Here is a 25,724-nt window from a genome sequence, read left to right as displayed (position 1 = left end):
TTGTCAAAGACTTAACTGTAATAGTTTGATGGAAAAAAAATATATAAAAGGTTTTCAAAATGCCAAATTTTAAAAGAAAATAATCATTTCTTGGATTAAGAAGAAAAATTGCAGTTTTATTATATATATATATTGTATAAAAGTGCATTATTATTGGAAAATAATAAATTTTTACTGGAGAAAATGAAATGATTATTGTCTTTTAAGCACACTTATAAGTTACTATAATTAAGAAAGATAACATTTTAGATGAAAGAAGAAATATACAATAATTTTTACTTCTAAATAGCTTTATCAGCAGATCATACCCACACATCATTGACATACCTATGTTCTGCTTGAAGTTTCTGTACAAAAGATTTTGCTTCAGATGCTGACATATCTGAAACGAACATTTTACCATAAAATAAAAATTTCATATCATTATTTGAACATTTGGCCTTCAAAGACAATAAATTCTCATTACCATCATATTTTCAGAAATCATATCTTAAATACTGAAGAGAGAGAGAATCAGTAAATATAGAGCATTTAATAAAGAGAAAATAAGTTCAGTGAAACTCCATTCAAAAAATTGTTTACATCATTGTTGTTAAAAAGCGGATAGCAATGTTTTTATCAATATAAAATCTTCTACTCTGTTTCCTGGTTTGCTTCACTAGTAGTGCAAATAAAAATACTGAAAATAATATTTGTTTAAACAATTAATTTTTAGTAATATACTTTATAAGTACAAGAATTAAAACAACTGTTACTACTGGACACAAGCAAAACACAAGATTATTAATTTTTACTACATGAAAGCAGAGTTGAAAGAATGCTGTACAATAGAAAGAATACACAGGAAATTAATAAAAACAAATAATAATTTTCTTTAAACCAGTTTTGTTATATCTTTATAAATTTAAATGGAAGAAATTAACAGTGAAGTGAAGTCTCGTAACATATGTACGAAATATCAATTGAAATATATGTTTGGCAATTAACATAATTTTTTTATATTTCATACATATCTGATACTTTTCCAATAAAGAAATATATGAATTGGGATTTTATCTCTCTTTATACACATTTTTGTTTATCCCTTTACTTATGTTATTCACATTTTTTTTTAATGAAAAGAAAAAGTTAAATACATTGGTCTTATCTAAGTCTTTTATGCAACTGCAGCAATGATATGAGTTACTTGCATGAAAGGATGGCAGACAAGTCGATTAAAGAGCTCTTTTGATTAGCATCATTTTTTTTATCATTTTGTGCATGTAATATAAATTAGATTCACTTTTTTAGATTCATTTTCATCCTTTCAATGCCTGGAAAACCTACTGTTGAATAATTCAATACTATGGAGATTCTGAACTTTATGAAAAGCTGACTTTTCATTATAACTAATATCAATTAATAGTTAAATTAAAAATCCTCATATTTTGCCACCTTCAGAAACCTACTTAAGACACTTTCTCATATCAAAACTGATCTGTTTGTGATGTAGTTTAAAAAATTATAATTAATGCCATTTTTAATGGAGAAAATGCAATTTCATGTTTAAACAAGGGATTTAATTTTTAATGGTACTTTTATTTTAAGTGGGTCTATTTGCTAATTGGTTATTCAAATAAGAAAAGTGAATCCAAGACATTTAATGTATCAAACTGACATTTTTAAACAAAAATAAATAAATAAAAACTGAAAAAAGTAAAACTTACTTGAGCTTTCTTGAAAGACATCTATGAATGCCTGTTGAACATCATGAGCCATGTGTTTTGCATCTCCACAAACATATATTTTTCCATTGGCATTTACAGCAGCAGCAATTGCATTACAATTTTGCCTGATACTTTCATGAACATATCTAGAAGTTACACCTGATGGTAATGGAGTTTCACGAGAAAATGAAACCATGAGATGGGATAAAACACCAATTGACTTCATCCTCTGAAGTTCAAATCTTGATGAAAATAAGAAATAAAAAATTTTAATTTCTTAATTCTTATCACATTAAAAAGTTAACACAATAACAATGGAATAATAAATATAAACAGTTCAGAAACTGATCAATATTTAGCATTGCTTTAAGGCAATCTAAATTTTTATGAAGACTCCCCCCCCCCAAATCAAAACTTCTATTTTTTCACACACATACATATAAACGGAACTGGTCCTTTAAGACAGCAAGCACCCAAAGATTTCTCTAAATTACGTTTGTTTTTTATTATAATAAAAATGAGAAAAAGACAAAGTGCATCAATAAGCAAGTGAGGCATAGTGAAAGCTATTCAGTGAAAAACTCTATTCATGGAATAACCAAAATTTGTTCATTGTGCACAACAGACAATCTTTTCTCCCTTTAACAAGCTGTTTTCTCAATCTAATTCGGTACACAGCCAAATGATTGCCTTGTTTACAAGTTTCAGCTTCGTTTCATATTCTTTCACAATAACACAACTAATTGATTGAATATTCATTATCTTTTGCTACAAAAAAAAAATGTTATCAACATAATTTCTGTAAAATATTATTCATGGAATAACTTTTATAAAAAAGGATAAATAATTATTATGACCATTAATAAAATTGCCAAACAGAAAATCTTGCTATTGTAAAATATTGTGTAAGATGCATTTTATTTTTAGGATGATAGACACGAAGTTATGATAGATTCATTTAGATGATTATGATTTATGCAAGTTAAAAATATTAAAGTTAAAATGTATTTCATTTGTTAAAGATTAATGCTCCTATATTTAAGTTATTTGATATCCATTGGTGGATGAGTGTTATCAAACTGACTGGAGGAAGAAAAAAATGCAAGAGACTCCAATATTTGCATTAAAAAAAATTTAACTTTCAAGTTAACTTTCTGTTGACAAAACCAGAAAGAATTTATTCCTTATGCTAGTTACTTATTATAATGAAAAGAAGCATTCATAATTTAATCATCATCAAAATTGCGAGCTATTTTTAAGTATAGTAGTTTATATATATATTATATATTCACATACTTATGATTTCTTAAAACTGAAATCTAAAACAGAAATTATGTGCATTTGCTAAATAAAAATTTTAACATTAACCATTATGCATCTGTAGTTAAAAATTCATTGTATATAAGATTTCTTTTATCCAAATAATTTTATTTCTGCCAATAGTAAGACAAAATTTTATAATGGTATTTCTGAGAATGATGAGCTTAAAATTCTGTCCAAAATACTCTCATAATTGAATATAATTTTGTAGTAAATTCCTAAGGTGAAATAACAGATGAATTTTTTTCATTTATTAATTCTGCGACAGTATCTTTTTTTTAAAAGGACAATATGAAAAGAAAAGAAAATGTTATTAAAAAAATCAAGACATGGTAAATAAGGCTGACAGACTAGTAAAACTATTTTTCAATGCATTATGAGAAATGTCATCATTATAAACAAGCATAAACAATGTAACCAGTATGAAGATATTGGCAACTAAAACACATTATTAGGATCAAAATGAAAAAAAAAATTGAAGCCGTTGTAAATTTCCATAAACAGGGGGGAAATAAAAATAATATGAATTCAAAATAAATGAAAAGATTATTCATGAAGCATTGACTTCTTTAACGATACTGCAATTTATTCCAAGACACTTTTCAATATTGAAGAACAAAAACTCCAAAATTCATTACAAGCATGAGGCAATATTTTCAGATAAAGGATGAAAAATATGAATAAAGATATAAAAATAAAACAAATTAAGGGCGCAAAAATTTGGAATTAAACAATTATAAAAATATTTAGATAATTTTATCAATTATCTATTATTATAATTTAACAAAAAAGGAGAAAAATGAAAAAGATGTCTAAAGAGTCTATTAAAAATTTTTACTTATATAAAAAGTCCTTATCATCATAGCGACAACCATAGAAGAGCCAGATTTCACAGCAGCCATTTTCTTCAACATTCGTTTCCATTAATTTTTCACTAAAAAAATATTAATAAATCCAAAGTCACTTAAGCTTATATTTTCTTTATAAATTATTTACATCCCTTTAATAAAAATATTAATAACTTATTAAAAACTGGAATCGCACAACATATTTGAATAAAAGAATTATACTCACCAATGATGCAAAAATCCAATAAATGGAGCTACACCTGTTCCAGGTCCTACCATAATGATAGGATACTTTAAATCTTCCGGTAAATGAAAGTAATTATTCACCCTTTTGTAACAATAAAAATTGAACTGCAAGAAAAAGTAGATAAAAGTAATATATAACAGCAGTAATTATAATATTCTTTATAAAATCTTGGAAACTAAACTGGGGGGGGGGAATCAAATATAATTTCAAACAAGTTAGTGTATTAACAAGTTGCACATACATGTTTCAAAATAATAATAATTTATTTTATTCAATTAATTTATTAAATTATTCACCTTTTCAGTTTTATTACTTAAAACAATTACTTAGTCATCCCAATCCTATAGGAATGAAATGAGTTTTGAGAATAGCAACATTTTTATTTTTCTTAGTTAAAAATTTAAATAGCAAGATATTTTGATATAAACAAAGAGTATCACTTATCTTTTAAATGTTAAATCCAAATTTGATGTTTCTTTAATACTTAGGTGTTGAAAAGACTACTGACAGAAAGAGAAAAAGGTTTCTTTTGGGGCAATTTGAGAAACTGGAATATCATAAGAATTTTATATTTATTGTTTTATTAGGAATTTTATTTGATTATCAATAATTTTGGAAAGAAACAAAGATAATTATTTTTTTTTAAAATTAAATGAAAATATATCTTTAAAAGAAAACTTATTTGTTACCAAAATGAAAACTGGTGTGTTATGTCATTTATAAGATACTAGTTCATGTACCTGACATTGTTCAGGAATCAAATCCTTTTATATATAATACTTTTAATGTAAAAACTAATTTTGGATAAAATGCTGCATCATTCCAAACTCTTTTCAAGACATATATATTGCTATAAAAGAGAAATAACGGAATAAAATAGTGTTTTGTATAGTGTTTGAGCATAGTTCAAATTCTTAGTACAACTCAACAAAGGAGTATATAAATTTCCTTGTTTCAAACTCATATCCATTAAATTTTTTAAAAGAATTAATAACAAATAAAAGAAAAATTGTACAAAAATGAAATTGAAACTGCTGAAAAGATAAAATTTTTTTGGCATAATTTATTTTAAAATTTGTATGTTAAAAAAAAGCAAAATAACAACTTCTTGTAAAATTTCTTTCTACAAGAAGTTATTAATACAAAATAAAGAAATGAGAAATAATGGTAATATATCATTTCTTAATTCTGAAATCACTACTGGTATTGAACATCTGTTTGGTTTACAGAGCAACTTTATTTTTCTAAGATCCATTCGAAGAATTCCTTTATGTTTGATTTAGCCATTGTTAAACCATTACTTTGAAACAAATGAAAACTTGGCAAAAAAATACATATTAAACTAAAACTGAAATTTAAAGAAATAATGATAGATTAGTTCAAAGAAATAATTTATTTTAAGGCATTAATTCTTTTTCAATTAATAACAATTGAAAGAAATATTGTATGAAAATGAAATTAATATCACCAAAATAGTAAAAATTTGAATTTTAAAATGGTTTAAACATATTTCTTCATAACTAACTGTTTATGAAGTTACTGTGGTAAAAAGGCGTTTTTTTTCTGGTTATTTGTGATTAATTGAATGTTTAATTAAATTTTAAACTTCAAAAAATTGAGATTATTCTCTTCTTGCCCTATAAGTGTGGAAAAGGTTGAATTTGATCTGCCTATTTAGAAGGAGATATGAAACATATTATATATTAGTCACAACAATTTTTATTTGTAATAAATTATCATAAGCAACAATCGACCTCAATGTAAAAGTAACTTTAAAAAAATTGACTACTAAAAAGCGGTAGTCTCTTCAAAGGAAAATTTTTCAGATAAGAGCTATTTATCAAAAATTTGATAAAATTAGAAGTAAAGGTTTTGAGCTAATGCAGTGAGTCATCTCATCAGTCTTTCTAGATATCTTTTCATAAATTGTTCAGAACAAGGAAAAAAAGAGAGAGAGAGATGGAAAAACAAGAACTATTTCAGGTGATCACATCTATGATTTTGAACTGATGAGACCTTTGAGAAGGGAAGCTCTGGACGTCGTGTTCATCCTCTTTGGATAATTTTTCCACCTCGTCCTTGCTTTCGGATATCAACATTCATTCATTATTCTTCCTCAACAAGTTCGTGAAGAATTGAATTCTTGCTATTGTAGCTATATGACTTGGATTAGTTATTTGGCAACTCTGTTAAAGTGACTGGCTTATTCTCTGGGGAAACAGTAGCATCCCGTCTCATTGTCGAAAAAAATCAAATCTACGAGAATTTTAAGACAACACGGCTTATTGATTAATGTGATTTGTCGGTGGCGGTGACAGGTCATAAAAGAGTGAGCATATTTTCCAACAGGTAAAATACAGCTAAAGAAGAGTTTGATGCATGGCTCATTACTTTCTTTGATGCTCAAATACACTGTTTATTTGACGAAGAAATATAGTCTTTGCAAGAAATGTTACCACAAAGAATTTGACATTGACCAAGGGCAGTAAAAGCAGCAGCCATAATATAGGTACCATACACAGTTTTCAATGTACATAATGTGACCACAGGACAACTTGAAACTGGACGGGTTTTGCTCTCTTCACCAAAATTTTTTTTAAAAACCATCTTGTTGGCAACAAAAATGTAGAGCACAGAGAGGTCAACACTGAGGTAAAATCAGCAAATAAATCGTCAAATATTAGACTCTTTATATGCTAGCCATCTGTCGCTATGCATGGACGAGGAAATGATATTCTGGTAATCATTTAGTTTCCATTAGTAAAAACAAATTCGTGGTTTTGCTTTGAGGAAGAATGCTTGCTCTTTTGATGGAGATAAAAAAAATAACACTATCTTGAAGCAATCATGCACCCATCTTAATGACTCAAACAATAAAATGTACAAGAAACTAGATTTTAAAAAATTGAGGAAATTTATTTTAAACACGATTACAAATTTGCTGCCACCAGGGATCTTCTCCCTGGTGTGAAAGCAAATACTTTATCCTTTCATAAACATGTCTGGGTGGTTCTGCATCCTGCTTCTCATCGTATGAAGAGGATATCTGAACTTCTTGGCAGGAATCATGTATTTCTTCTCTTCCGAACACAGAGCAATGAATACCGAAAAAAAAATCGCCACATCCTGCCAAATAAGATCTGCCTCAAGATGGGCAGACAAAATGAAAATAACCCAAGTTTGCATCACAACAAAAATGTAATAAACCATCAATATTTTTTTCCTTCTAATGTTAACTTACATTCCTTCAGAGAATCTTTACACAACAGCATACTATCAATGCAATCTATCGACAGTAAAAGTACTTGCAAACCAAATGCTCCACAAAAAATTCGCCACACTTAACGAAACCAACCACAATAAAAAATCTGTAATTGAATCCTTTAAGAAATCTTTTTAAAAATTTCGTGAAGAAAGCCTATACATCGTTTCACCAGTTATGGATTTTAGACAGTACAGAATCAAGTATTTCAACTATACCTAAAACCCAATCAACAATGAAATAAAAGAGAGGGAAGGGAGAAAAAGTTTAAAAGAAAACGTTTTGCATATATTATATTTATTTTAAAACATATATAATAGTTAGTTTAACTGAACAAATCACATAAAAGTTGCATACTCGCAAGCATTAAATGATGACTTATTTAGTTGTGAAATAATCAGATTTTTTATTTTATTAGCAAAAGATATCTGATCTAATCCTCTTATTTTCCTTTCTATAATATAATGATTAAAAATAGATTTAAATTAATTAAAATTTTCATAAATAATAATTGGATTTATCAGACTGAAACTTCATTTTGCAGCTTCACTCTATCTCTTTTAGAATGAACCTGATAATTTTGCTTTGAGGTTAAAGAAAAACATCCATTTGACCATCAGTATTCCCAAATCTCAAAACCACATAATATATTTGGTAATGACATTAAATTAGGCCCCTTTTTTTATTTGTGTCTCTAGTTCAATCAGAAATCAATTTGTGTGTTCAGGTTAGTCAAAATTCTAACAATAAGTTACCGTAATACAGAAATTTCTGAATGAAATTTTAATATTATATAGAATTTTTACAATTGGGCATCAGCTGAAATATGGTTAATAGTTTTAGCAAACAGACTATGATTTTATATACATATAAATGACTGAATTAGGAAAAACATACTCAATGCTAAATTTAAAGTATAATTAAAAAATAAAAGAAACAATATTGTTATAGAAAGAAAATTAGTTATATATCAAAGCTGGATAGAAAGGCTACATGTGATATCAATCTGAAAATCTTCAATGAATATAATTAAACAGGAGATGGAAAATCCAGCTTAGCACAGCATTTCATCCCATTTTCAGTGTGGTATGTATGAAAGATTCTTTTTTTATCAACTTATCAAAATATTAAAATGTAATAGCCATCGAATTATGAGGAAGTCTTTAAGCTTTGAGAATAAGTCATTATAGTTGCTAAATGCCAAAACAGCACAGCTAAGGATTGAGAGTCCAAAATTTGGTCCTGAATGCAAGTTCCCTCCCCCCCCCATATTATTTCAAATTAACCTAATAAGTTACAAATATTTTAATTTTATACATAACTCATTTTCTATATAAAAATAAATATCTATTCACATAAAACTTGAATTATAACAAAAATTTAATTTTTAATGAGTAAAATAAATATAAATACAAGTTTAATGGTAATAAATAGTAAATAACTTATTTTAAAATCTTTAAAAGTTTTAAATTATTGGATTTAAAATTCATGTTATTTATTTCAACTCTATAACATCATATTTATCTTGGAAATTGTAGAGAACGGTATCTTGGAAATTGTAGAGATACATCGTATATCTATGCATTTAATAATTTATTAAATGCATAGATATACAATGTCAACATTAACTATTACAATTACAAAGAAAATGTACAAAGCAGGTATTAAGTTGTTGAATTAGTAAAGAAATATTTCTTGAATATAATAAATTTGTTTCCCACAAGATATAAAGAAAAGTTACTCTTTTGAACAACCACCATTTAATAGTTTTTATGATAATTATCATTCTGATTTTTGCATGGATTTGAAAATTAATAAATGTAGAAAGGCTTCTAGAATAGTCAATAGCTTTTCCCCTATAATATGAATAATTATCACCAACATTTATCACTAATAAAATAATATTCTTATTTTACTGGTTAAAATTGAATTTTATTAGACTTTAAATATTATATGAATGAGCATATATTTTTACATTATTTTAGTTGAAAAGTGTTAACTTAATTTTAAAAAATTCACCTCCAGGATTGAACCTTGATTTCTCCGTCTGTAGGCAGGTGCTCTAATAATCATAAAATTTCAGTATTGAACAAATGTGATAATTTATTATTACATAAGCTATGTCAAAAGTATGAAAATTATTTTCTCAGAATAGACTAGCTATTGTATGTTAATATTTTAAAAAGTGAATATCCTAAAGATATACTATGGATATTTGAAATTTCACCTCAAACTATATTTTTGAACTTGTGGATTCCCATTGTAAAAAATGATGGCAAAATTAATTCATTCTAAAAATAATCTTATTTCGAAATAGGTACAAAGAATTTACATGCATCAAAATTGAAACAAAATAAACAAACATTATTTCAAAAGCAAACATTAATTGGGAAATTTAAAATTAAAATTAACTACTGCAATAAAAGTTTTTTATAATGAATATAGACATATAATTGCTTTAGTGAAAAGTTAATAAAAATCTATACAAACCTTGTTATATTCTAAAGTTAGCAAGGACATTTTATTTTCCAAAGACATATTAGATTCACTAATTTCTTGAAATTCTGAAAACATTCTGTAAAATAAGCCAGTACAAATACCATGTCTCTCTAGGGCTCTTCCGTCTTCTTTCAGAAAATTTAAAACATTGAAAAGTATTTTGAAACTTGAACTACTTTCCAATGGAGAGCTGCAAAAAAATTTCTTTTCAATGAAAAATTATTCTAAATATACTTCTGAATAATAATTAATTCATATAAAGAAAAGGAACAGAAAAGAAGTAAGTACTGAATTTTGAAACGAATTTTAAAGCCTATTCAGTTTTGAAAGCTTATCCAGATGTAGTTCTTAAAAAAGAATCTGCATGGCTTTATATTAATTAACAATCAGAGTTTTTAAAGCTATGATTCTATCATCCAAATTTTGTAAAAAGATGTAATATAATGCTAATAAGACAAATTTTACAAGAAAGGTATATTTCTTTGGTGCTTTTGCTATATTCTTATTTTTATTTTGTAAATACGTGTAACACATTTTCAGGTCTATGCTAAAATATATTTGCTATATTATTATTCGTTTTGCTATATTTGTTATTTTGCAATAATTTAAGAATTTGTTTATTCTTCTTTAACTACACATGAAAGGTTAAACATACATTTATTAGACATAACTAAAATAAATTCACTCTCTAAAATGTTAAAAATTGAAAATACTTTTCAAGTTTTAACAAATACAAAGCAATATACATGTCATACTGCCCCTTTGGGATAACTATTAATAAACCAAAATGCATATTGTTGAAGAAAGAGGGAGCAGGGGGGTGGGAAATAGGTAACTAAGCATTTTCTTAATATATGTTGACACCCTTCGCCCTATTGTAGACTGGATTCCTTTCCCAAATTCTTCTCTTTTATTGATTTTCTTCTTCGATATATCCATTACCATGCTTTTGGTTTACCATAATTCAGGATGTAAGAAAACAAAACCAAAAAAAAAAAAAAAAAAACTTTCTTTACATTTCTTGAGAAATGCTAGCACTTTTTAAAGACACTTTTTCAAAATCAAATATTCTTAAATGTCTGTTCAAATTTAAACACTTTTCATGGCATTATGTAACCTGCATTATAGTTCATATATGGCGAAAATTGAAATTGATTAAATGTTACATAAAATATAAAAAGATTAATATAAAAAATTTTAGATGCATAATAGAAAAAATTAGTCCTTTATGTGTTTAGGAAAAGATATCTTCCAACTAATAAAGCTGGAACAAAATTGAATAGAGATAAACAATTTTTTAATATAAAATATCGCCTATTAAATTTCCCTCATGTAAATTATTGCACATATGAGTTCACATATACAATTAATCATAATTATATACAACCCAAAAACATAATTTCAGACTCATTAAGATGCTGAAATGAAAATCTCAAATGTTATCCTTTTAAAAGATTGTTTTTTCTACATTGATAGGAAAAAGGGGGGGGGGGCTGCTTATACAAATAGGGATAAAGCAAAAGAATAATATTAAATAAGTTTTTTCCTTCTCAAAGAAGAAGGGGAGAAAAAAAAGTACTGCTATGTGCTCAAAAAATATGGTTGAAAAATAAAAACATTTTTTTTTCTTACTTTTTTAAATATAAAATTGAATTATAACTTTTAAATATTAAATAAAAAAAGAAAAGAAAAACTTACCTTGCAACTGAATAAAATCTCGGTTTCAAAAATGGTAGATGTTCTAAAAAAAATGTAGAAAAAATAAATCAATATGAAAGCTAATAAAATGTTTATAATTAATGTCATAAAAAGCATTTATTTTGACCAAAGTACCTAATAATATTTCAACAGGTGGAATGCAGGATTTAAACTGCATTAATATGTCAAGAATACAAATTGAAGGATTCCTAATGCATATGGTATAAAATTTTGCTCCTACTGGACTGCTAAGGAAAAGCAAAGCCTTTTTTTCTTTAACATCAGAAGTATACTCTGCAAGAATTCGAAGTAGTATCTGCCAAGAGAAAATTTTCCTAATAAATGAATATGAACTAAACTAATATATACAGTAAAATGTAAAGAATTTAAATTACAAAATTAATAATAGTTTAAGATAATCCCAAAATTAATATTTAAAACAATATAATGAATGAGAGTAATCTGCACCCATGCCACTTCAAAAAGATGTTGCAACAATACACAAAGAATAAATTTTCGAAGCTCATTCTATAATTAGATATTCCACTAATGCGTTTCTATATCCTTATTTATTCATTTTTATTTATTTAAATTTTGTTTATCATTATTGTATATAAAAAAAATCCACTTTCTTGGAAGCAATTAATTTCAGCCTAATACAATTATTATTTAAGAAAATATAAAAAGTAAACTTTTATGAAGCCAATTGATTAGCATAGCTGTAAAAAGAACTAAACAACTAATTCTTTAATTTAAAATAAAATTTAAATCTTAATCTTGAATTTTAATTTTGTAAAATAAAATGAATTAGAATATTTCTCTATTGAAAACACTATAAATATGAAAGAATTAGAAATAGTTTTAATACTAGAAATAATTTTAATATAAATTCCCTAAACATTCTCTTTGGTCATTAACATATAAATAAATATAACATTTTGTATAAATAAAAGATACTAACATCACAACAGTTGTATTAATTTATATTAGGTAGTAGCAAACATTACAAAAAAAAAAAATATTCATTATTCTTTCTCTCTGAAATGGCTATAACCTACAATTGTATATTTTAAAACAAATGATTTAATGTCTCACTTTTTTAGGCACAGATCGAATTTCAACACAATGTAAAAATAAATCTTTTAATGTCAAATAAGACTGCAGGTGTGCAGGCAATTTCTTTTTACTAATACTTGATTTAGGAATACATAAAATCACTGGACTCTCAGCATGATGAGAGATATTTAATCTGAAATCAAACAAACACAAATGAATCCATATCTATTCATGTATCCAGAATCAATTTTTATTAAATATAATTTTAGTTTTTGTCAAAACAAAGCTGCAAAAAATTTCAAATACAATACTTGTATTTAATATTATGTTTAACTTTTTGGTAATATAAACAGAACTTTCAGATGTGCTTTATAGGCATTATAAATCATTTTACAAAAATGCAATGCTGATAATGTTTACAACTAATTCAAAGAGAAAATCTTGAGCTTATTTTCAAAACTGGCCAACTTAATCAGAAAATAATAAAACCATCAAATGAATGAAATTAAACCTTGGTTAAATAATTAAAAAAGTTTTCATTCACATATCCTTTAACATATTAACATGCATAAAGATCAAAATGTTTATTTATAAATAAAAATATATTATTTTCTTTATAAGTAAAATTTGAATAAAATTAAAATGCAAAATAAAGAGTGAAATAATTAGTACATCTGACCTTCATAAAACCAACAGATGAAAATAAATAATTTTTACAGAAAAATAGAAAATTAAAGTTAAAAATGAACGTATTGGATGTTAGCATTTTGTTTGTTATGCCTTATCTGACACATACATGATTACATAATTATAAATTATTTACTAATGCTAACAATGTATACTGGTGCATCTGATGGATACAGTACAACCACATTTATTTGAAAAAAAAAATTAATGGAGTGTTAAGCATTATAATTACATTTTTGCAGGATATAAGATGAAGCATAATTTTAGGGATTTATGATTTTAAGGTCAACACACAAAGTATTTAACCAACATAGTAGATACACGTTAAGTATTTCAGCGATTCCATATGTAATCCATCTATGCAATGAATGTGCGTATTAGATATCACGGATTCTAAATAAATGTGTTGGCTTGTTGAGTAAGCCTCTTAAATCTCGTATATGAATGAACATGTTAGAAACATATAAGTACAACACAACTTTAAAAAAAAATGTATTCAAGAGTACAGAACGAAAAAAAAGGTAAAATTTTGGCAATAAATTATCTGAAATATACTTAATTTAACTATATCGAATAAAATGTTTAAAAAAAAGTATATTTATAATTTACCAAATTGGAGATAAAAAGTGAAAACTTTTTTCTAAAATAAAATCAACTAAAAATACTTGTATCAGATAACTTAGCTTTAATATTTATTTTAATAACAAATTTTTTGAAAATCTATCACATTTAAGGAAAAAAATGGTCAAATAAAATGAAATCCATATAAAAAGTTATAATTCAAGATAATTCTTACCTATTTAGTAAGGTATCCACTTCATTTAAAGGATTCGAGCAAATAAATCCAAAAGAATCACCAGGTACAAAAGCACCATCTTCATCCTGAAAAATGAATCATTAATATTTGAATTTCAGGATGTACAAAAATGTAAGAAAATATTGGAAGAAAAATATAAAAATGTTTATTTTTATTAATTTTAAAGTGATGCTCTGACTAAAGTTCAATACAGAAACAGTACACTTTGTATTACTTTAAAAAAATAATGAATGTGACATTTTATATATTACTAAAATTATTAGTTTCACTCAAATTCGACAACATAACAAATACTGAAAATAAATAATAAACATATATCTAAAATCTTTGAAATCACAAATTAAAATTCACTACAAAAACAATTTTGATGTCAGAAATCATTTAATTTATAAAAGAAATACATATAATTTGTTACAGAAAAATGTATCCAAGGTAGAAAAATCCAGCCAGTTCAAAATGAATAAATGAGTACACTTTTTTTAACTAAGTTTTTTTTTTTAAATAATGAATGCAAAATAGTTATTTTCAATTAGCTTTTCAACAGATTTTTAACATAACTTACTTCAAACTGAAAAGTAAGTTCAAGAACATTCTTGACATTTTTACCAAAAGATAATTTTTTAGCCTCAGTCAGTTTAACTTTGAAAAGTTCAGATGCTTTTGAATTCAGGATACTTGTATTAGGAATAAAACAAACTTTCTTTTCCTGCAAAATAACATATAATTAAATACAAGTTAAAATATACATAAATTTATTAGCCGATTTGTAAAAATGGCAAATATTAAATATTAGACTGCATTTGTAAATGGAAAAAAAAAAAAAAGAGCTAAGAAAGAAAATTATTCTTTTGTTTTCAAATTTTTATTCAATTTAATCTTAAAGTATTATCTGTTTAGCATTTAACTAATCAAAAATTATTACACAAAAACAAATACAAAAATTATCAAAAGATTGATATAGCATTATTATCAAAAAAAAAAAAGAAAAAAGAAAGAAAGAAAGAAAAGAAAATTAAAGGAAAAAAAGAAAGAAAGAAAAGAAAGTCAAATTATACAATAATTACGAATATGACTATTCACAAAAATTAATTCAGTTATTACAATCAATATTTTATTATACACAATTAAAAGGTGTGCTTAAACCATGCTCCCAATTTTATAGAAGATTCTAATAACATTATTATGATACTTTACAGTCAACATGATATTAAATAATAAAATCTATTAATTTTATTATAAAAAAATTATTTTTAAATAGAACATCAAAGATGTAATCGCTTATATTGTTCATTCAGAATTACAGGGTTGCCACTCCAACTTAGAAAAAAAAATTCCCTATTTTTTCCCTGTATGTATATTGAAATATGCCAGGAAATGAGTAAATAGCACTTATGTGCTAGTTTTTTAAACAACATGATTTAAAGGAGTGGAAAAGGTACGGAAAAGAAGCAAAAATTTACCTTTATTCGAAATAACATTAAGAGATTTATATTTACATAAAAAAAATAAAAAAAATTCTTATTTTTTTTCCTTACCTAGAAAATTTGATTAAGCAATTTTTTTTTTGGGGGGGGGGGATAAATTACCTCTCCTGCTCTTTAACTGTAATTCACACAAAATTAAGGACTTAGGTGAAATAAAACACAAAATATTTTTGTTATCATGATATAAATCATTTAATGATTACTGAACAAAAAAATATTACAAAGCAAGATTACTTTTTATTTATTCATTTTTGCCAATTCATGCATTTTGGCATCTATTTCTGCAAATCCTGCAGATTTTTCAGCCATCAGTTTGATGATGCTAATCCTTAACAAATAAGGTACAACATTTTTATACAGCCTAATGTACATTGTTTAGCTATTTCACTTTCAGTGAAAGTATGTGAAAATATTTCCAATATATCATTGAATGCATTAAAGAATGTATGTGATGTAATAAGTTTTAATGCTCATAAAAATTCAGCTTTTAATTATTGTTCTTTAACTAAAAAGTATGAAATCGATTTATTTTCGGACATTAAAATCGACGCTTTCGGATATGACATCAAATTTTCCTGTATTCCTTTAAGATACTAAACTCAACATCAGTGATGACTCTTTTGAACTCACAGGCAGCCTTGTATGTTTTTCTCTTTTGGCATAACTAGTAAGTGCCTATTTTCCCCATATTACTGAGGCTTATTATCTTCTTACAAAACGAGCAGTTTCAACAAATGAATTTTGTGGAACTCCTCAAACAAATTCAGCATAATCAGGATCGATTTTTTTTTTTATCTGTCCAATTTGTATTAAATACGGATTTTGAGCAGCTCATTGCTTTTAAAAAATTCTCTAATCAACCTTTAATAAGCTGGCAGTTTCTCAAACAATAAACGAACCATTCAATAAATTCAAGTATGGTAGACTAACCACCACAATGCTGTTTCCGTAAATTGAATGTTCCCGCCAGCAAAATGGATTCTACTTTTTCACGCACTTACAGAAATCTCGTGCATGCTCATTAGCTACAATTTGGGAATCTCATGGAAAGCGAACAACTGTCTTGCAAATCAATACTGGACTGATCTATACAGAAGAAAAAGGGTGAGTTTCCATATTACACAATCGCAAATGGTATTGTTTCGTTTCTGGAAATAATGACTACGATTTTTTATTCTTGCAATCTTTAATGATTAGGATAAGAAACTTAAATTTCTCTGAATTTTCTCAGTTTCTATGAAAATTTACAAATTTCCCTGCATTTTCTAAGTTTTTTTGGTCGATTTTTTAATTCCATGTGTTTTCTGAGTTCTCGCAGTGGTGTGGCAACCCTGTATAAAGAATATTTTACTAAATAATATATATGTATCTAACAATATTTGCAATGTTCCTTACATTTTCTACAAATGTTATTTCTAGTGTAGGAGATGGAAGTTTTGGAAAATTTAAATTTTCGACTTGGCAGTTTTCCAATAAAGATGGTAATTTTCCAATTGTGAGGTTTTTTATTTCCTCATCAGAGAGAGATAATACTGAAGTCAGATTAGAGTTTTTTAAAAATTCTTGGTCCATATTTTGTAAATCAGGAATGAAATAATTTTTTGCTATTAGATCAAAACCAAGTTGTTTTTGCAGAGCTGGCCATAAACTATACAACCATGGGTCAACACCAGTTTCAATGCTAAAAAGATAATTAAGCAAATAAAAATATGTTAAATACAACTTATTAAATACAAGAAGAATTGGGCGGGTAGACCTATTTTAACTTATTAGGTTGCAAAAAAAAAAAAAAAAAAAAGGATAAATTCATTTATTACATGTTTTTTAATTTATTTAATGTTTTAAATAATATTCCCAATTTTATCAAAATTCTTCAAAAAGAGAATGATGCCTATTTAAAATTGACTTGGTAATTGGTTGGTCCATTAATTAAGATTTTCATATAAAAGTTCTACAATTATATCTACCTAATATTTAAAATATAAATATTTTGATAAGTTTTCCCTTCTTTTGTTAGATCTGAATAATGGATCATTATAAAAAAAAGAGAGGGGAACACAATGAAACATTAAATAGCTTTCATTATGACAGATTAGCATATAACTCAGTAGTAAGAAGAAAATTATCATTTTTAACCAACATTTTTACATAGATTCTCAAATTGCAGATCTGAAAGCAATATTGTCATATTAGAATTGTTTATAAAAAATAAACATTATGATTATAACAAAGAACCTCGAGCTTAAAAAAAGCATATAAATGTTTTCTGGTATTCAATGCAATGATTTCCACTTAGATGTAATAAAGGAAATTGATTAAAAATGATATTAAAAATTTTAGAACACTTGTAGAACTTTTAATCATCCATCAATTTATACTAATAGCTTTATATGTATGAGTACTGATAGGATGATTCCAAATACATCTGATTTAACATCTTATTTTTAAAATTCAAACCAGTGCTTTTCATTTTCTCCTTATTACATATTAAAATTTTGATTCATTCAAAAAGAAAAGAAGAAGAAGAAAAAAAAAAAAAACATGCAAAAAATTTAATAAAGAGAAATTTAAACTAATGCATGAAAGGATCTCACCCAAAGGCATCATCTCCAAATCCAATGTCATAAAACGGCTTAGCTGATAAGCTTCTTAATTTTCGGTCCAACAAACGGCCAAAGAAGCAAAATTTTATGTAATTTGAGTCCCCAAGAGCTGTAACACATAAAAATATATCAAATAATCATCAAAAAAATATAAGAAAGAATATTCAATGCTTAAAAATTAAAGGTTTATTCAGAATCCATATTTTTACACATGATGCTTCAGTAGTTTGATAATGAAAATAGCAAATTTTATGTAAGCAAATACAATTATGCTTACTTAAAATTGAGAAGCAACATATTAAATGTGATTTCTGAATTTTAAAAAAATTCTTAAGGAATCAGATGCATTAAAATATAATTTTCAAGATAATAATTTATGATACCAGGTTAGTTCATTTTAAATCATTTAAATTTATTAGATTAAAATACCATCAATGTATATATACAAAGAATAAACATTTATATTTGTTACAAAATTTCAATTTAATATTTTTATCTATTACAAAAGGATTTTAATAGGAGGCATGGACACCTGCTAACTTCATAGCAAAGTTATGATTGAATTGTTTTCCGCCTGTGTTTGTACTTTCCTATCATAAATGTTCTTTTAATACAAATTTATATATTTTTGTTAATATTTTCTTTAGATATTTCATTTATAATAACTAAACACTCCACGATAAAACATGCCAAAAAATACATAAACTTTAGCTATCATTTGTTTTTAAAGCATGGCCAATTTTAAGCTGTAAAGAAAAGAAAGAACACCAGGAAAATACATCAGCAAAGCTATTGTGTAGCACATAATAGCTTAACTTATAAAGCACAGGCCCAAACTAATTATTAAATCAGATAGAACAGAATGAATTTTTCATATTTTCACAAAAACATAACTATCTTTTAGAATGGGAAATACCATTTAATGTGAAATTATAAATAATTTTATAATGTACAAATACACGATCTTCATTTTATTTACTTATTTTCAGAAATGATGTTACACATCTTTATTTTATTCTTTTACATTAATTTTTATACTACAAAAGGAAAAAAAAAAAAAAACACACATCTTTAAGTAGGATACACATTATAAAATACCAGTGAATACATATTTTGAACTAACAATCACTAAATAATATTATTTGTTCTTTGCATTTTAAATCATATATAATAATAATTACCTAATAAGGTATAATATAATTTCTCTAAGAAATTGCTCTTAAGTGTATGACGACTTATACGGCGAAAAAATTTCACAGCTGTATCGGGAGGTTCCCCATCACCAGTAGTGGAAACGATAAAGACAACACAGGTTTCATTTTCAATACAGAACTAATAAAAAATAAGTATTCAAATATTTTATACAAGAACACATAATAAGATATAAAACTAAATTAATAAAAAAAAAAAACTGCACTATATGAAGTTAAGATAAGCAAAAACATTAAAGCTATATTTATCACATCTTGGGAAACTAATTTCTGATTGCAATATCTCAAATGAAATTCATCTGCATACCTTTAACTTAATATATATGTATGTGTGTGTGTGTGTGTGTGTTAAACATGAGTTTAAAAAGAATATATATAACAGTTATAATAATTTATTCCAATGATGAAGAATCTTCTTAATTTTAATGCAACAAAATATAAATACAATAATTTAAATAACACCTTGCTTTAATTGTTTCATTATAAACATAATATACAAAAAAAAAAAAAAAAAAAAAAAAGAATGCATTTCTGGAAATTTATAATTTTTTAAGCAAATTTTAATCTAAATAAATAGCCATGGTTTACTGACTCAATTTTTTTTTCCTTTTTTTTTCACAATGATTACAGATAGTCATAATTGTAATCTATTAAGAATGAAAATATTTCATATAAATAAATGTGTGCAGATAAAAAAGTAAACAAATGTTAATAAATCTGGGCAGGAAGAAAGGTTAGAAAGAAGACAAGCACTTAAAAATTTTTGCTTAACAAAATATAAAAATATCAAAACAAAAACTATTCTCAAATATTCATGTACAAAAAATAAAGAATTGTAGAATACTTAAAAAGATTGAATATTGAATTTTGTAAATATATATAATTAAACAAAATTGTACTAAGAATACTGTGATTGAACAAATATATAAAACTAACTTTATAATATAAATTTTATAATTTTTTTTTTTACCAAACAATTAACATTAAACAACAAAGAAAAAAAAATCTAAAGTTAGTGTTTGTCAAAATTAGTATTATAAGTCATCGATTATATGATACCAATTGGTTTCTGATTATATAACTGTGCAAAATTTTAAATTATATATGTAAAAAATATATTACATAAAAATATAATGCATTTTAAATAATAAAGTTTTACTTCAAAAATCTAAAGTAGAAATAATATTTTGTAAGATCTAAAACAGAAACAAAGATCACTAGAGAAAACAAAACTTTTACTAAATTTTTAACTTTTTCTGCTTCTTGACATTAAGAAGACATACAGATAAACTATAACTCTTACTATTTACTCTAATTTAAAAATAAATCCCCATAGTAAAGTGAAAAATTACTATGCCAAACCATTAGATGTTTCCCAAAGTGTGGTATGTGTACCCCCAGGAGTACAATAAGAGTTTGATGGGGGATACAACTGAGGTGAAAATATGCGACTCTGTCCAAAATGAAAGAAGGCCCAATCATCTATGGTTCAATGTCTCTCCCTACGATCGAAATTGGAGAAACCTTTGATTTTTACCACGGACGGGGTTAAGTACCCCCCGTCATTTTGACTTACTTGCTTACAGCAGTGCTTGTTTACATGACTGGAAATGGCTTTGGAAACTAGCATATTTAACATATATTCTCTGTTTTAAATTGCCTCAATTTATAATTACAAGGCAAAGAAATTTCATTGTTTCACGTTCACGATAAAGTGAACGCTGCCATCGCAAACCAAAATTTATGAGAAAAGAGAGTTGGTAGTGGAGAAGTAGACTCCTTTCCCTCTCTTCATGAGTTTATAACAAGTTCAACTACTAAAATTTAAGCTGACACTCTGAAATGAATAACACAGCATTTGGAGAGTTTGCAAGTGAGCTTGAAAAACTATTTCACTGATTTAAATAAAATAATAGAATGGATAAGAGATCTGTTTAACATTGACACAACATCCATGCCAGAAGAATTGATGCATGAAGAAGAGCAATTGTTGGCTTCAGAAAATTAAACATAGGGAGAGTGTGTTAACATCATTCTGGTTACAAATGCAACATGTATATCCGGTCTTAATGGAAAAATTTTTGAAATACATCTTGTCTTTTCCAACCGTATTTATGTGAAGTTCCTTTCCCAGCATTTGTAAAGATTAAGCAAAAAAAAAGAAAAAAGGAACAGACTATTGGACGTGGAACCGCATCCGAGATTAAAATTAACAAACAGAGAACCAAATTATGACGATCTTACATTTCAGCACAAACAATTTCATCCTCCTCATTGATCCAAATAAATGTTACTTACAATATAACTTTTATTTATATTTTATTATGAATAATTTTATTTCTCTTTTCTGATTATTTTGTGCATATCACAAAAAAAAGAAGAAAAATATTTTTGATTGTTATTAAAATACATTCTTTTTTTTTTTTTGACGAGGGGTACTGAGCATTATAAAAATTATAGAAGGGGTACACATACACTCATGTCCAAAATTAAGGTCACAAAAATGTTTTTCAAAGTAATTCTAAATGGCTACCAGTAAAATTTAAACAAATTATTTTTTATATATTGTGAAGGACTGGTAACACGATATTAACCTTTGTTGTGGGAAAAAAATGTTGTTTATCATTAGTTTTTAAGGAATTACTGAAATTAGACTGTTTAGGCATCTGGGAGTTTTGCCTGCAGTTTTGTGAATATTGCATTAAAACAAAAAATTTAGGTCTCCGGATCACAATCCTATTGAACATGTTTGGGATGGTCTCGGAAAAGCTATTGCCCTGCGTAACCCTCCTCCTAATACCCTCTAAGAGTCGAAAGCCCTGCTTTTGGAAGAATGTGCTTTGTTGCCCCAATCATTTATTGACACCCTCGTAAACAGTATGAAAGTTCGTTGTGAAGCCTGTATAGCAGTGCATGGTGGTCACACTCCATATTAGACTGGCTTTTCCTGAGGTAAATGCTTTATCTCTGATTCATAATGTACCACTTTTTGATATACCCTGTTTCTTAGTTCCCAATTAAAATCTTTTCCATGTAGTTATGTGTCTATGTTCTTTCTTCCATTGTAGTGTACCTCTGTGCCAAATTTCGTGGCAACACAGTGAATAGTTTCTCATTTTTCTCAGATTTTATGTTTGTGACCTTAATTTTGGACATTATGTCGAAAGTTTGGGAAACACTGCATTAGACCATAAGAAAAAAAAAAAAAAAAACTATCAGTTTTTACTCTACATTTTTACAAATGTATTTATGTCATGTTATTTGTCAATGAGCAATTAAATTAAAATAATATTTAAAATAATTAATCCTACATTTTATGTCAGTGTTTATCTTAAAAATATAATATATTATATAACTTTTTTTTATTTCCAATAGTTAAAATATAAATTTAATCATAAAATATATACAATACTTTTATTCTTGAACTTACTTTTCCAACAATAATTTTTTTAAATGCAGAGCACAATACATAAAAAATAGTTATGAATTAGTAGTTTCTATTAAAAGATCAGAAAGAGAGAGAATTCTGCTCTAAAAAAGATATTATTAATGGGATGAGTGTGAAGTTAGAAACTATATAGTTTTTATTATTTGCCTGTGCCACATTAGACCAGAAAGGAATTTCCTATATTTATATAGTTGATGCATAAGCATTAAATATTTACCCTTTTATCTGTCAAACTAAGACAACAAATATCTGCTTTCAGTCCATATGAAGGAGCAGAGTCAGCAATTTCTTCTGCAATGGCTTTTGCTTGACCTGTTTGAGAGGCATATAAAAGAAGGAAGCTCTTTAATTCATTGGGCTGAAAACTTGTCATTGAAGTTTGGAAGAAAATAATAGTCTTCCTAGAAAGATATAAATAAATAAATATAAATAGCTACTAAAATAGAATAGCCTTTATAAATTAAATCTTTAAGAAATCTTATTTTTACTTATTATATGACAAACTTTTGAAGCTTTAAGGAAGCTATTTTTAATGAGGAATATGTTTTTAAAAAAACTAAACATTCAAAATGTACTTATTATACGCTTATAATAAAAAATACAATAAAATATATCATATTTCTCATTTTCATAAATAAAGAATAATTAAACGGATAAATATGATTTAAGAAAAATTTTACTGAAAACAAAAACATAAATCACAGCAACAACCAAGAACACTTTTAAAGTAATAAAAAATTTTAATAAGAGGGTTGATCTTCAATTTCAAAGAGGATTTAATTACAGCATAAAGATCAATAAGGCAATCGAACTGAGGTAGATCTTGTACAGAAAATTAATTCTGTATAAATGGTACAAAATTCAATAGCCAATAAGAAAACATATTGGTAGTAATAATAAATATGAATTAGTTTTGAACAATAAACATATATTTGAAAATTTCATTATACAACAACCTTATAATTTACAAAATTTCTATAAATTTTAAAAAGAAAATCTAATTAACATATCTTAAGTATTATCTGTAATTGCCAATATATATATGAATGTCTTTTTAAAATCTAAAGACTGCTGAAGACTTACAATTATCATTAAAAATTAATTCATCAGTTTAAACCATTTGCATTGGATTCTTTTTTGTAAGAACTCATTCAAGTTAATAATAATATAAAATTATTTATTTAAGCATTCAAATGTTGTCTTGATTTTTTAAAAATAAATAAATAATTTTATTTTATTATTTAGTATTAATTTAAATTTTATATTATTATTTAGTCGAATTATTGAATTTCTAAAAATGACTTAGTTTAAAAATTAGTAATATAGAACCGGAGCATACATTAGCAACCAATTTGAACTAGTATTCATCTAATATAATTAAGTGAAAAGCATATATATTCGGGGAAAGATAGAAGTATCATAGAAAGCAACATCAAAAAAATTTAAAACAGACATTCATAATAACACATATCTACGTTTTACACTTCTACGTCATATTTGTAGAAATATATATATAATATACATTTCTACATTAACTCACCAAATCCTGTAACATTCGTAGGATTAGGCTTTTTCTTAGAATTTATTTATGAGATACGCGCTAATTTCAGTTATTTCATCTCTAATTATCCAATATATATATTCAAAATTTCAAACAATTAAAGTAATGTGCAATACGGTATTTTTTAAAGGTAAAGCTGAAAAAACATGCATTCAAACCGATGATTGATTGAAATGTCATGAAAATAAGAAAGGAAGGTGTGCTCTCTGGCGTATGCTCCAGAATCGTCGTTCTTAGCTTTTGCCGGGTTAACAATAATTAAAATACACGAATACCACAATAGTTGCTTACACTACATCTGATGCTATCAAGGTGCCGAGTTATCGGTAAACAAAAACGAGACTCGTTAACCGCAGAACGCTTGAAACCCCCACTAGAAGTTCAAAGGGGGGAAGCATTAGAAGCAGTGGGGGGAAGCAGCACTGGAGGACGGGTTTCATTCACAACTCCCGATAGACGAGTCCTCTGCGGTCTTCCGTGACGTCACAACGAGACGCTACACTTCATTCCCTTAACGTTAAGTCTCTGAGCGCTAGAGAGGCAGGAGAAACTACTTTTCACTTTTAATATCATTTCATATACGTCCATATCATGCAATTCAGCACACATATATTGTAGAATTCCTTAATAATAAAATGCTGCCTCTTTCCACATCACCCTGGTGGTACGGCGCTTGGTATGCATTACCTTTTTTTGCATTATTTGCAGGGCAGGTTTCCCAGTAGGTGTATCTCCCCTAGATTTAAAACTATTTATTTAGCAAAAAATGAATGAAAAAAAAATGTTTTCAACATCATACAAAAATGGTTTTGTAAATATTTGCCGTGGCGTCAACTCCAAGAAAGCAACAAAAACAATATTTCACGAAACAGTGAATATAGCAGTATTCTATTCTATTGACACTTCAAAAAATATCAAATAAATCTTTGAATGGAGTTTTTAAATTAACAATATCCCACCATCTTTTTATTATTCTTATATATTCTGCTGTTTCTTTGTAGTGTGGAAACTCATATTTCAATCCGAAATTCATTAGACTTTCAGGTATAAATTTATTGAAATTTTTAAGTACTAATTTTCATTTTGTTTTTCTAAATTATTGGGCTCCAGTGCTTTTAATGATAAATTGTATGCATATTTAACGATGCTATTCTTTTCAATTTCATACAATAATTTAATAAAATCAACTTTGTCAGATTTACTACTAGAACTTTCAATTATTTCATCATTAGAGTGAATGACATTATCATTAGTTTCTAGAGCATTTTTAATACAAT

The 25,724-nt window shown here is 26.2% G+C and overlaps 1 protein-coding gene across 4 annotated transcripts; it reads right to left on the bottom strand.

Moving 5' to 3' along the window:
* Positions 1-24,902, bottom strand: LOC129969209 (methionine synthase reductase-like). Of its 4 annotated transcripts, none has more exons than XM_056083658.1 (15): positions 24,427-24,902; positions 23,104-23,287; positions 19,409-19,559; positions 18,219-18,336; positions 17,020-17,305; positions 14,703-14,846; positions 14,120-14,205; positions 12,676-12,829; positions 11,716-11,896; positions 11,581-11,623; positions 9,874-10,072; positions 4,101-4,225; positions 3,865-3,960; positions 1,707-1,948; positions 1-382 (listed from the first exon to the last, which is right to left on the bottom strand). In XM_056083658.1, exons 2-15 carry the CDS (start codon positions 23,257-23,259, stop codon positions 303-305), a joined length of 2,061 nt encoding a protein of 686 aa, XP_055939633.1. In that variant the 5' UTR covers positions 23,260-23,287; positions 24,427-24,902; the 3' UTR covers positions 1-302. The 4 variants fall into 4 exon arrangements, with proteins under 4 accessions (XP_055939633.1, XP_055939635.1, XP_055939636.1 ...); XM_056083660.1 differs by having other exon boundaries at positions 24,606-24,902; XM_056083661.1 differs by having other exon boundaries at positions 23,104-23,198; positions 24,606-24,902.
* Positions 24,903-25,724: the final 822 nt, after the last annotated feature.

This window comes from Argiope bruennichi, chromosome 5 (genome assembly GCF_947563725.1).
Source record: "Argiope bruennichi chromosome 5, qqArgBrue1.1, whole genome shotgun sequence".
In the NCBI taxonomy this organism is placed as follows: Eukaryota; Metazoa; Arthropoda; class Arachnida; order Araneae; family Araneidae; genus Argiope; species Argiope bruennichi.
The sequence above is the reverse complement of the archived record's forward strand: the minus strand, read 5'-3'. Positions and strand labels throughout refer to the sequence as shown.